The sequence below is a fragment of the Topomyia yanbarensis genome, chromosome 1 (assembly GCF_030247195.1).
Source record: "Topomyia yanbarensis strain Yona2022 chromosome 1, ASM3024719v1, whole genome shotgun sequence".
Taxonomy (NCBI): Eukaryota; Metazoa; Arthropoda; class Insecta; order Diptera; family Culicidae; genus Topomyia; species Topomyia yanbarensis.
The window spans coordinates 11,535,823-11,547,936 of record NC_080670.1 but is presented as its reverse complement, the minus strand read 5'-3'; the positions used below and the strand labels follow the sequence as shown (position 1 = coordinate 11,547,936).

General features: G+C 38.4%; 3 protein-coding genes across 6 annotated transcripts; 2 read left to right on the top strand and 1 right to left on the bottom strand.

The window, feature by feature from the left end:
- Nucleotides 1-2,147: 2,147 nt before the first annotated feature.
- On the top strand, nt 2,148-5,147 carry LOC131676893 (4-hydroxybenzoate polyprenyltransferase, mitochondrial). The gene is made up of 3 exons (XM_058956283.1): nt 2,148-2,485; nt 2,543-4,806; nt 4,896-5,147. Exons 2-3 carry the CDS (start codon nt 3,766-3,768, stop codon nt 5,118-5,120), a joined length of 1,266 nt encoding a protein of 421 aa, XP_058812266.1. The 5' UTR covers nt 2,148-2,485; nt 2,543-3,765; the 3' UTR covers nt 5,121-5,147.
- Nucleotides 5,148-5,213: 66 nt separating this feature from the next.
- LOC131676892 (aprataxin and PNK-like factor) lies at nt 5,214-7,269 on the bottom strand. 4 transcript variants are annotated; one of them, XM_058956279.1, is made up of 3 exons: nt 7,014-7,269; nt 6,061-6,928; nt 5,214-5,649 (listed from the first exon to the last, which is right to left on the bottom strand). In XM_058956279.1, exons 1-3 carry the CDS (start codon nt 7,107-7,109, stop codon nt 5,336-5,338), a joined length of 1,278 nt encoding a protein of 425 aa, XP_058812262.1. In that variant the 5' UTR covers nt 7,110-7,269; the 3' UTR covers nt 5,214-5,335. The 4 variants fall into 4 exon arrangements, with proteins under 4 accessions (XP_058812262.1, XP_058812263.1, XP_058812264.1 ...); XM_058956280.1 differs by having other exon boundaries at nt 6,073-6,928; XM_058956281.1 differs by lacking the exon at nt 5,214-5,649 and adding an exon at nt 5,710-5,942.
- Nucleotides 7,270-9,432: 2,163 nt separating this feature from the next.
- On the top strand, nt 9,433-11,518 carry LOC131676891 (guanine nucleotide-binding protein-like 3 homolog). Its single transcript, XM_058956278.1, has 2 exons — nt 9,433-9,567; nt 9,643-11,518. Exons 1-2 carry the CDS (start codon nt 9,546-9,548, stop codon nt 11,460-11,462), a joined length of 1,842 nt encoding a protein of 613 aa, XP_058812261.1. The 5' UTR covers nt 9,433-9,545; the 3' UTR covers nt 11,463-11,518.
- The last annotated feature ends 596 nt before the right edge of the window (nt 11,519-12,114 follow it).

Sequence of the window (12,114 nt, the reverse complement as noted above, 5' to 3'; positions counted from 1 at the left end):
ATCGGGATTATCCGTTTCCAGCTGAAAAAGGGGGATTTGTTACGTGTGTCCAGTTGTCTACAAAAACCAAAACAAAACGAGTAGATTTTATTTCTATAAGCATACCGATGTTCCGAGGGCACTCGCGAAACTACACGTGCCGACCCGACCTGTTGTGTTTGATGTTAGCGGATTTGTTTGTAACTCAAAGCTGTCAACCTATCAGAACTCAGCTCAGCTCAGCAGTTTCACTTGATGGAGCGCGTTCGCTGTCATTTAATGGAAGGAATGAAATGAAACTGATGTACTACACGCACCCTCACAGACTACACACCAGCGTTGTCAGATGATTTCATTATATCGTTATAACCAAATACAAATAACATGTTTGTATTTGGTATAACTTTAAATATTAATGAATTCTGATTGATTATCAATCGGTATTCATCGGTATGGAGTTCATTCTTACCAATTAAATCAACATTTCATAAGCCATTAAATACGACATGCTCACATTGAGAAAATGACGCCTGAAAAATTACCTCGTACATTATATGAACTGGAGCTATATATATATATATATATATATATATATATATATATATATATATATATATATATATATATATATATATATATATATATATATATATATATATATATATATATATATATATATATATATATATATATATATATATATATATATATATATATATATATATATATATATATATATATATATATATATATATATATATATATATATATATATATATATATATATATATATATATATATATATATATATATATATATATATATATATATATATATATATATATATATATATATATATATATATATATATATATATATATATATATATATATATATATATATATATATATATATATATATATATATATATATATATATATATATATATATATATATATATATATATATATATATATATATATATATATATATATATATATATATATATATTAGAGTGGGACATGGTTATATGAAAAAAATAAAATTTGACTCCGAGTAACTTTTTGGGTCCCATTTAGCTCCCAGAACAACTCTGCAAATTTTTAGCTTGATCGGTGAAACTATATTTTTGCGCCCACGGTTTAAAATTTACATGGGATTTCGTATGGGAAAATTGTCTTTTGCAAATTAATTCTTCCAAGAGTTGCCCGTTATCTCCTAAAAATAAACAGATGTCTGATTTTTATAGGAAATTTATCAAGGAAACAAAGTCTAGAAGACTGCAAAACGATCTGATGCTTGTGGAAAAAGTTATTAAGCAAAAACCGATTGATGCCCTGAAGATTGATGAAAATTTCAGTTTTCATAGCATCACTGCTTCTGACGGTCTAATTATATACAAAATTTTTAATTTTCTCTTATTATGTAAAAAGAAGCCTCAATTTATCCCTCAAAACCTTGCGAAGTGACCAAATAGTATAGATAAACGATTTAGATACGTTAAGAGAGGATTAAAACAAAATTGCGTATAATTGGACAACCAACAGCAGTGGTGCTAGAAAAAATGAATATTTTTTCAATCGTCAGAGCATCAATCGGTTTCTGCTTAATAACTTTTTTCTCAAGCATCAGATCGTTTCGTGGTTTTCGAGATTTTGTTTCTTTGTAAAATTTCCTATACAAACCACATAACGATTTATTTTTAGGAAGTAATGGGCGGCTCCTGGAGGAATTATTTTGTAAAACTTGACTTTCCCATACAAAATCCCATGTAAACTTTAAACAGTGGGCGCAAAAATATAGTTTCACCGATCGAGCTGAGAATTTGTACAGTTGTTCTAGGACCCAAATGGTACCTAAAAAGTTGCTCGGAGCTGGAATCTATTTTTTGTCCCACCCTAATATATATATATATATATATATATATATATATATATATATATATATATATATATATATATATATATATATATATATATATATATATATATATATATATATATATATATATATATATATATATATATATATATATATATATATATATATATATATATATATATATATATATATATATATATATATATATATATATATATATATATATATATATAACACAATATATATACATATTTTTTGTTATTTATAGTAATTGTACACCCCTATATTGAAACGTTAGAAGTATTCTACTTCAAAAAACGGCTGTCGTTTGCTGAAGAGCGGAACGCGAAACGTTAACACAATTTCAAACCAGATTTGTGAGTAACGCACAGATGTCTCAGCATACCCGAACAGAAATCAATACCGAAATTGATTGTAGAAACGTTGAATTTATTTACAATTTTATTTGTTAACAACGGCTTTTACTGTAACATCGATGTACTTAAGGTTTAGCCATTCATGATTTTACCCAAAAATAGTGTTCTTCATTTTTTGTGCATAGAATTTACACACGCGTCCAAAATGGTGGCTCGTTTGTTTAGTACGGGAATGTTTTAATACTCGGGTAAGTTAATAATTTTTAGTTATCTATTTTAGAATAATGAATATTTTTGTTTTGCAGCTTGTCAACTGTACTAGCCAAACTGTTCTGAGTCGGTTACTGGACTGCGTGATCATTCACCAGAATTCGATCAAGGGGAACGGATGTCGCCTATCCTTCTATAGTAGTTGGAGAATGTTGAAACTTTGAAACAGACCAAAAAGAATCAGGATCTATGTACTAGTGAAGTTTGTTATAAATATGTCAGATGAGATTAAATATCCGGTGACGGCTGGAGGATGTACTCTAACATTTTATTTAATTACTTCCAGCTTGCTACAAGACATTCCGTAGGATTGTCTACATAGTTTAACGGGGTCGAAAATTCCTATATATTATGCGTGCAATAATTAGGACCAATGCAATCTATGAGAACCTCATGTCCATTAGATGGAAACAAAATCAAATACTCTCATCGTCAATAGTTTTTGGATATTTTCTCTAGGATGACAAGTTACGTCAATTTCGAGTTAAAATGCATAAAAATAACTTGAATTGAGACAAAATAAATGAAAATAAGAAATACAATAGTAAATCCTCTGCAAAACAATTCTTCAACAATTAAAATTGCCGTGAAAACAATGTAAAACGTTTGGGCCCTCAAAAATCTACAACGGAACAACAATGTAAATCGTTGTTTTTGATTTCAGAATGTATGGGAAAAGATCAATTTATTCATTATTACATCGCTTAACGACCCCCCTTTTGCAATGTAAAAATTGGGTTTACAATGAAATTGGATGTAGAAAACAACAACATTTAATGTGATTATATTTTCGCTGTAAGTTTTGCAGCATTTCTAATTACTAAACATTGTTTTTCGTTGTAATGTAGCAATAAAAAATGCCGTAATAGATTTCCAGTGCAATGTTTTCCGAACCTCAGCTAACAAAGGTCAAATTTACTCAAATTGTTGCAAAAATTTAGCAAATTTTGTTCCGATTTCCGTCGACCAGTTTGGTCGAACCCGCATAAAAGAATCATGCAATTGTCAAAACTTTTCGCCCAGCCTGGCTTGCGCCATGTGAGTTGAGTAATCATTCGACTGATTAACGTAATAAATAATTGAAACTGCGGCAGTTTTTGGGAAGTTTAGGCTAATTTTCAAACAAACAAAAATAAGTTTTTCCTTGCCGTATTAGTAACACAATCTGTTAGTTTACCAAAGATACTGAATCCAGCCCATAAAATGAGGTGAAATCAATGCCGAAAAAAGCCCGATGACGAGTAATTGAAGTGACGACATGCTACGAACGTTGCACAGCTGCTGGAAGTGGTTGCACCCGCATAATGTCCTACAGACACATTCATGGAGGATAGTTTGTAGCCGGCCACCCAGTGGGATATGGCAACGAAAACGAAACGAGTCCAGCGGTTCTCGGCCTTTCAGTTTAACTAGCGTAAGAACGCCTTTCGGCAGTGGATGGCCACCGGATGCCTGGAGGGTTATCTCTCAGGGAACTGCTGATGCGATTGTAAGAGAATTTAGTAGTCAAGTTAGCGTTAAGGAAAATGAACCGAAAGGTTTACTACAAAAGCTGGTAAAGAATCCGTACGCGCGGTTGATGAGAATAGACCGTCCAATCGGGTCGTGGTTACTGTTCTGGCCGTGTGGTTGGAGCATAGCGTTGAGTGCACAAGCTGGCTGCTGGCCGGATCCGTTAATGCTGGCTCTTTTTGGGACCGGAGCTTTCATAATGCGCGGTGCTGGTTGCACCATTAATGACATGTGGGACAAGGATATCGATGCAAAAGTGGCTCGGACGAAAGGCAGGCCTTTAGTTTCGGGCCAATTGAGTCAATCGGATGCTTGGGTGTTTCTTTCGGCACAGCTTGGCTTTGGCCTGTTGATTCTACTGCAGCTAAACTGGTATTCGATTGTGCTAGGAGCGAGTTCGCTCGGTCTAGTAATCGTGTATCCGCTAATGAAACGGGTAACCTACTGGCCACAACTGGTACTGGGAATGACCTTCAACTGGGGCGCTCTACTAGGATGGAGTGCAACACAAGGTTCCGTTCTGTGGTCTGCTTGCCTTCCTCTATACCTGGCCGGGGTTTGCTGGACCATTGTGTACGACACGATCTACGCCCATCAGGACAAGGTTGACGACATATTGCTGGGTATTAAATCTACCGCAATCCGGTTCGGTGATGGGAATAAACTTTGGCTTAGTGGCTTTTCGACGGCGATGATAAGCGGTTTGATCACCGCGGGAATGGTCTGTGAGCAGACCTGGCCGTACTATTCATCGCTGGGACTGATCTCGGCACATTTGGCACATCAAGTGAGTATTTGCATGATAGTAAATAAAAGTGTACCGCTCTGTATGGCTTCTACTCATTTCTGTGATGTTTAATACAAAACTATTTCCAGATATACTCCCTGAACATCAACAACCCAACCGACTGCGCAACGAAATTCATCTCCAATCATCAAGTTGGTCTCATTCTCTTTCTGGGAATTGTATTGGGTACGCTTTATAAGGGCTACAACCAAACTAGCTCTTCACCAAATACCTTGGCTGTTACCACGTCTAGTGGTTCTTCAACCTCTCCTACGCTTTTGATAAAAGCGGCCAGTCAAACAGCACCCAGCTAAACCCCTTGGTGCTTTGAAACTAGAAACAAAACCAAGCTCCAAACAACTAATGAAAATTGTGGTATAACTTTAGAGGCACTAGATGTATGGGAGAACTATAATAAATATTGTAACCGTTTTATCAAATAAGTTTTTTTTTTTAAATAATTTAATTCAAAAGTCACCCGCCCAAACAACGCTCGAACAGGATTGAGACAACAGTAGTTTCGACAGGATTATTCCTCAGCTTCGTAAAATGATCGAGAATCAATCTCCTCCACTTCGTCATCGTCGTCACTCGATTCGCGACCTGGCCTATACTCATCGGAATCGCTTTCGTAATCGAACAAGTCTTCGTCATCATCCTCCTCGTCGCTACCGGCAAAAAGCCCGGGATTGGCAATCGCAGCTATGACTATATCCCGGGCTAAATTACGTCGTCGTTGTCGCCGTCTCTGGCCACCGTCGTTTGGAGAGGGCCTTCTAAGCGGTTGTTGTTGTGGCTGCTGCTGGAGATTTACAGGTACTTGAATCACGGGAGTAACCGAAGCTAAAAGTAGAAGCCTGATTTAATCAGTTCCTGTATGAACGCTTGTTTGGTTGTGTTTTGAGTGATAACTTTATTGAATAACTGGGCACTCATATCATAATGCATTTTATGTGTAACAATATTAATATCAACAACATATTTTATTTAATAGATAACATAATCGTTCAGTTTAGCAGGTTGGGTTACATTTCTTCTAGGACGCTGTGAACCTGGATTATTTGAATCATCGCCGTCCGACGAATCACCGTTGCTGTCGGACGAGGTCCTCGAGTTATGAACTGGTATGCATTTTGCTGGTTGTATAATATACAAAAAAAACAGATCAAACTAGCTCAAACTGCAATATGATATGAGTTCCAATCATGACAAAAATTGATGAACGAATGCAAATGAAATAAGCCTCCTACATACCTCTATACTCACTTGAGTCTGGATGCTGATACTCTCGGAAATGCTGCGGATTACGGCGGTAGCAGCTTACTCCGAACGGACAGTGTGGTGCATCGTCCGGGGCCGGTGGAAATGTGGGCCTCCGATAGTCGCCATCGTTGGGATGTGAGAACTGTGCTCGATGCTCGGGATTGTGTCGATAGCAACGAATACCGAACTCGCAAGATGGCCTAGGTGGGGGCCCTGTGCTGTCAGCAGTTTCTTTCTTAACCTCTACTTTGACAGCATTCTCCGCTGACTGCTGAGGTGACTTTGGACGAGAAGTACTGGCTTCGCTTGCATCGGGATCTGGTTTTATGGCTTGATCCATTTCGACAGAGGATGACTCTGGACCGACACTGTCCGGTTGATTCCCATCAACGGCAGCCGTTTCCTCTCTGATAGCAGCTTCCGAACTAGAGGCCAGTTCCGTTTTAGTCTTTTTGCAATTCTCAGCCTCCGATCCATCAGAAATCTTTCGCTTCTCGCTACTATCCGCAATCCAGTCGGGAAGAGTCCTCTTTTCTGCACTGGTCGCAACGGCACCGTTAACCTCTTCCATTGTTCTAACGCGTAAAGTCCCACCGTTTGACGAAGAACTAACTGCAGCTTCTTGCTGCTCCTCCAAGGTCCGAAACCGAACCTCGTACCAGTACTGATCTGGAAGTAGTGCAAACTTTTCTCCTTGCCGTAGCGTGGCCGTTAAATCTTTCGTCAAAATATTCAGCACATTATCGGATGTGCGAATGAAGATCGGGTTCGAATGGGTTGAAGTGATTTGAACGCTGCCGGTTTGTTCGCTGTCCACTTTTATAATGCCATGCTGACGCGATATTCGTTTGTCATCGCACTGAACGAAAGCAAAACACGATATAGGTACTAATTCTTGAACGAACAGGAAAGTTTGCTGTAGTAATTGTAAAACATAAACAAACCTGAAGAATTGAGTCTCGCCCGATGACGGTTTCGGCACTCGGAACGTGAATGTCCACTTCCTTTTCGCAGTCGTACAAATAAAGTTGACTGGCCATGTTAACGTTAACTGGAAAAAACACTACGCTGAGCGCATTCAACGTGAAAATATCGAGTAAATTACAGCCGTAACATACTACGCATCAGCTAGAAACACTATTTTTTGCTTGCACAAGATTTTGTTATTCGCGAGTGGCGCTCTTTTCACCTTTGACATCCGTAGACTTGATGATGGATGCTATGCCGATTTCGTCGACTTACACTAAAAAAAATCACTTTTAATTTTACGTGAATTGTACTTAAATACATATTTTTTGATTTTCAACATATATTACGTGACTCCTATCCAGCTTTCTACGTGCCCTTAAGGCTGTCCAAATTGTTTAGTTCGTAATACGTTTAATTACCCTATTTTAACAATAATCGTTTACGCCAGCTTGACAGCATCGTCCAGTTCGGGATGTCGGATGTACATTGAATAAATATCCAATGCATTTGGACTAACGTAGGATGACTTAATCTTACTGGGCGGAAGACGTAAACGATAATCGTCAAAAAAGGGCAATTGGGTCATTAAATACGGAAAAAAAATCTTTTTATTACATACATCGATAAAGCTGATTTTCGTGATTGCAACAATGTTTTTTCCAACTCAGGAAACGTGAAAATAATATAAAAGTTTAAAATAAAGAAATATGTTGACAGTCTGGATTTGACACTATCAGAAGCATTTGACATATCGAATTTCACGACAAATGATGCCCTGTCAGAAAAAAATGCATACATGTTTCCCGCAGGGTTATTTTTATTTGACATAAACACTATCCAAGGCATATAGTTTTTTTTTCATTTTGGGTGTTGTCTTGATAGGCCAGATGTAAACAACCGCAGTTTTCCTATGTATGGTTGCCAAGTTTACATAAGATTTATTTAAAAAAAAACAAAAAAACTTTTTACGTATTATAACGATTTTTTTTTTGAAATAATGTTATTTTATGTATATTGGATCTAAAACTCATCGAATGGAACGGAAAATTATACATAGCTTAATGACCCAATTGCTGATGTAAAATAGAACAGCCCATAGATAATCATCAGCGTTGCGAACAGCCTAAGTAAGAGTGACGAATGACAGCAGAAAATACAATACATGTCACAAAGCGATAAACAACAACAAAATAAAAAAAAACAATATTTAGAATAGATGACTAAATCAACGGGAAACGTGCCATTTAAGCCAATATATTCTGATTCCTGATTCTGCCGTATTGAAAAAGATTTTCATCACAGCATTATGATTTCTGACAGCTCATTTGCAACCACAGACGCGAAGTCAAAGCAAAGCAGTTTGGCGTTTTCCGAAATACCTAACCTCAGCAGGGTTTTGCACTGCAAAATCATTCGTTTCATCACGAAATAATTCAGTTCCGTTTCTATTTTAACGAGAATAGAAAACCTTACGAACAGTTTAAGCCAGGGGGTGTCACTTCTGTCATCTGCTATGGAGATATACAGACTTTGACAGTAGTCAACATATGTGGGCCTAGCCGCCTCTAGGCCCATGTCGCCCGTGCAATAGCATTGGGTTGTTTTGATTTTAATAAAGGCTGATGTTGGTTAGGACAAAATGGCTGCCTATCAGGAGCCTGGTTTTAGCCCAGTGAAATTCAGCCGGAATTCTAACTGGTTCTAGTTCGCCGCTTCTAATTAGAATCGGTTGTGTCCGTGGAGCCGGAATACGAGCTAGAACCAGCCAGAATTCCGGCTCATTTCTGGCTGAACTTTAACTGGGACCCAGGTAAGCTCAGCCGGAAATGAACCGGGATTCTGGCTGGCTCCAGTTCGTATTCCGGCTCCAGTGACACAACCGATTCTAGTTAGAATCGGTTGTGTCATTGGAGCCGGAGTACGACCTGGAACCAGCCAGAGTTCCAGTTCATTTCCGGCTGAACTTTACTGAGGAGGGTGAAGCCGCAGTCGCGTTTCAAATGCAACTAGAACCCCCCAATAACAAACAGAGATGCCAGATTTGCAGACAAGTCTGCAAATTCGCAGACTTTTAATTTAAGCTGCAGATTTTTTCGATGATGCAGATATTTGCAGATTTTCTAGTTTGGTTGCAGATATTTGCAGATTTTTTAGTTTTGTTGCAGATATTTGCAGATTTTTGAACATAAAGGCTTTTGGTTACACTAGCTTTCCTGACATTTTTTGTTCTTCCCAGACTTTAAAAATTATTATTGCAGACATTTGAAAAAAGTACCTGGCATCTCTGATAACAAAACATGTTCCGAGTATGTTCGATTTGTGGAGCCGAACCCATCCACACTTTTGACAGTTTCCTTTCCATTGGTTCTTCGTAACAGCAACAAACGTGGTCCGGTTGTCAGAATTTGATTTTTAATCGTCAGGTTCACCCTTTTCAAAACAAACGTGGAAACGTGTTCGCCTGGTTATTTTTTCATCCAGGGAAAAATTTATTTACTTCGTTAAAAATGGCCTTAAAAGCTTTGAAATGTAAGTAATTTTAATAAAGAACGTTATGTTAACAAGCTCGGCATGAAATAATTTTGAATCCTTTTGTTTTTATAGGTCGGTCATCGAAGCGACAGAAAGCTTCTCTCAGGTACAAAGTTATCAAGAAGATTGCTGCCAGCAAGAGAAAGAAGGAAAAAGAAGCAAAAAAACTTCCCAAATTAAGATCTAAAAAGCAAAAATTGATCCAGGTACCGAACATATGCCCGTTCAAAAAAGAAATTCTGGAGGAGGTTGCCGAGCATAAGCAATTTAATGAGCAGGAGAAGGAACGGAAACGAGAGTTGCTGAAGCAGCAGAGACAGGAAGCTCTGAAGGGACAAACGATTGAGTCGATTGCTGCAGATGCTGATAAGCGCGGTAAAGAATATGATCCAGACAAAGCGGAGGCGGCCGCCCTTAAAGATCAGGAAGAGTACACAAATGTTGGCAAAGGAAAGGAAGGCTCCTTGAGGGCATATTTCAAAGAGTTTAAAAAAGTAATCGATGCGGCTGATGTAGTATTGGAAGTAGTCGATGCAAGAGACCCTCTTGGAACTAGGTGCGCTGAAGTCGCCCACATTGTTCGGGAAGCTCCTGGACAGAAGCGATTGGTACTGATACTAAACAAAGCTGATCTTGTTCCCAGAGAAAACTTGGAAATATGGCTCAAATACCTCCGCAAATCTGGGCCTGTGATTCCCTTTAAGGCAACAACGCAGACCCAGAAGTACCGTATAGGTAATCGTAAGTTCAAGGCTGCCAAAACGTTGGAATGTTCTCCGTGCATCGGGGCAGATTTATTGAAAGAATTGTTGGCAAACTACTGCCGCAGTGACGATATTCGTACCTCTATACGAGTGGGAATCGTTGGCCTCCCGAACGTAGGAAAAAGCTCACTGGTAAATTCACTGAAACGTAAGAGGGCATGCTTGGTGGGAGCCAAACCAGGAATTACCAAACAAATGCAGGAGGTTCAGATAGATTCACACGTGAAGCTGATTGATAGTCCGGGAATTATTTTCCAGCGACCGAAAGAAGAAGATCACAATCGCTTCTATGCGTTGAAGAATGCTCAAAAAGTGACGGAAATTCAGGATCCTTTTCCACTAGCAGCAGATATTTTAAAACGAGGAACCATGAGCTACTTCTGCAAGCTATACGATATTTCGGAGTTCCACTCGCCCGATGAATTTCTCGCCAAAAAGGCTATCAAAATGGGAGCGCTTGCTAAGAAAGGTATTCCCGATGTTAAGAAAGCAGCTCGCACGCTGATCGAAGATTGGAATGCCGGCAAAATTAAGTACTGCACGCATCCACCAGAAGATGGTAGCGATATTCACGTGAGTGCCCAGCTCGTTTCAACTGATGTTCCGGAGTTTAAGCTGGACAGCTTCGATCAAGTGCTGAAGGCCTTGGGCAACGAATACGAGGAAAGTTTCAAGATGAAGGACAAGGATGGCGATGAGGTGCAAATCATTTCAAAAGATGAGATTCTGACGATGGAAATCGACACTAAGGGACCGGTTAGTATGCAACTTTCGAAAGAGGATGAGAAGAGGAAGGCTCTTGACGATCTCATCAAGGGCGGAAGCGGAAAAATTATCGAGCAAGACGATCAGATGGCAAGCGGCAAGGGAAAGAAGCGAAAAGTGAACGACTATGCCGAGGAGGAAAAAAAGTTCCGGAAGGATCCCATGTTTCAGTTGGATGGAAATAAAACGGTCAACAAAAACCGGAAGGCAGAGTTGAAAGCAAAGAAGAAAGCAATCGCAAGGGGCGAGAAACGGGTGACGGAAGTAGCAGACGATTTGAAGTCGCTTTCGTTCGGGGGGCAGCAGAAGAAAAAGAAGACGTCGGCTGACGATTATGACTTTGATAATGATTATCAAATGTGAAGCTTGAACGTTTGATTTGTTTGTAGGAAAACGGAATTAAATTTCTATTGAGATAATCACAATTTTTTCTTAAATCATGGACGTCATTTTTATAAGGTTTTCTGGGGCAAAAAATTGTTTATTCTAAACAATCATATTTTATTTGTTCAATAGTTTATCCATTTTTGCCCTTAAAAAAGAATCAGTTTATTTTTATTCGTTATGTTGGATTTGTGAACTACAAACGTGCTTTGCTCCTTGGCTTACATAGGCACTGTTGGGGAGATGGCCAATTACCTTCAATCCGTCGATAGTACTGAGCAATGGTAGCGTTGGAAGGAATTCCAATTCCCAACATCGAGGGGCACTGTAGCAACCCAGCCACAGCACAACCAAATTTCGTTCCTATTCCAAGGAACAACCAACCATGGAACCACCAGCGAATGTTCTTTCTGGTTAAATCCGTAGCACACTAACAAGTCATTGACTAATTAAACGCACATTTATTGACTACACATCCGAACATGCAAAACTAACTATATTTGATACTTTAACTTAATCTAACAGAAAACAATTGATGTATAAAATTGCATGCGGATCCACCGCGTATGCTTCCCGGTGAACTAATCTTAGTGTGATTTTGATGGTGACTGATCGGTGCTCCAAATTTAGA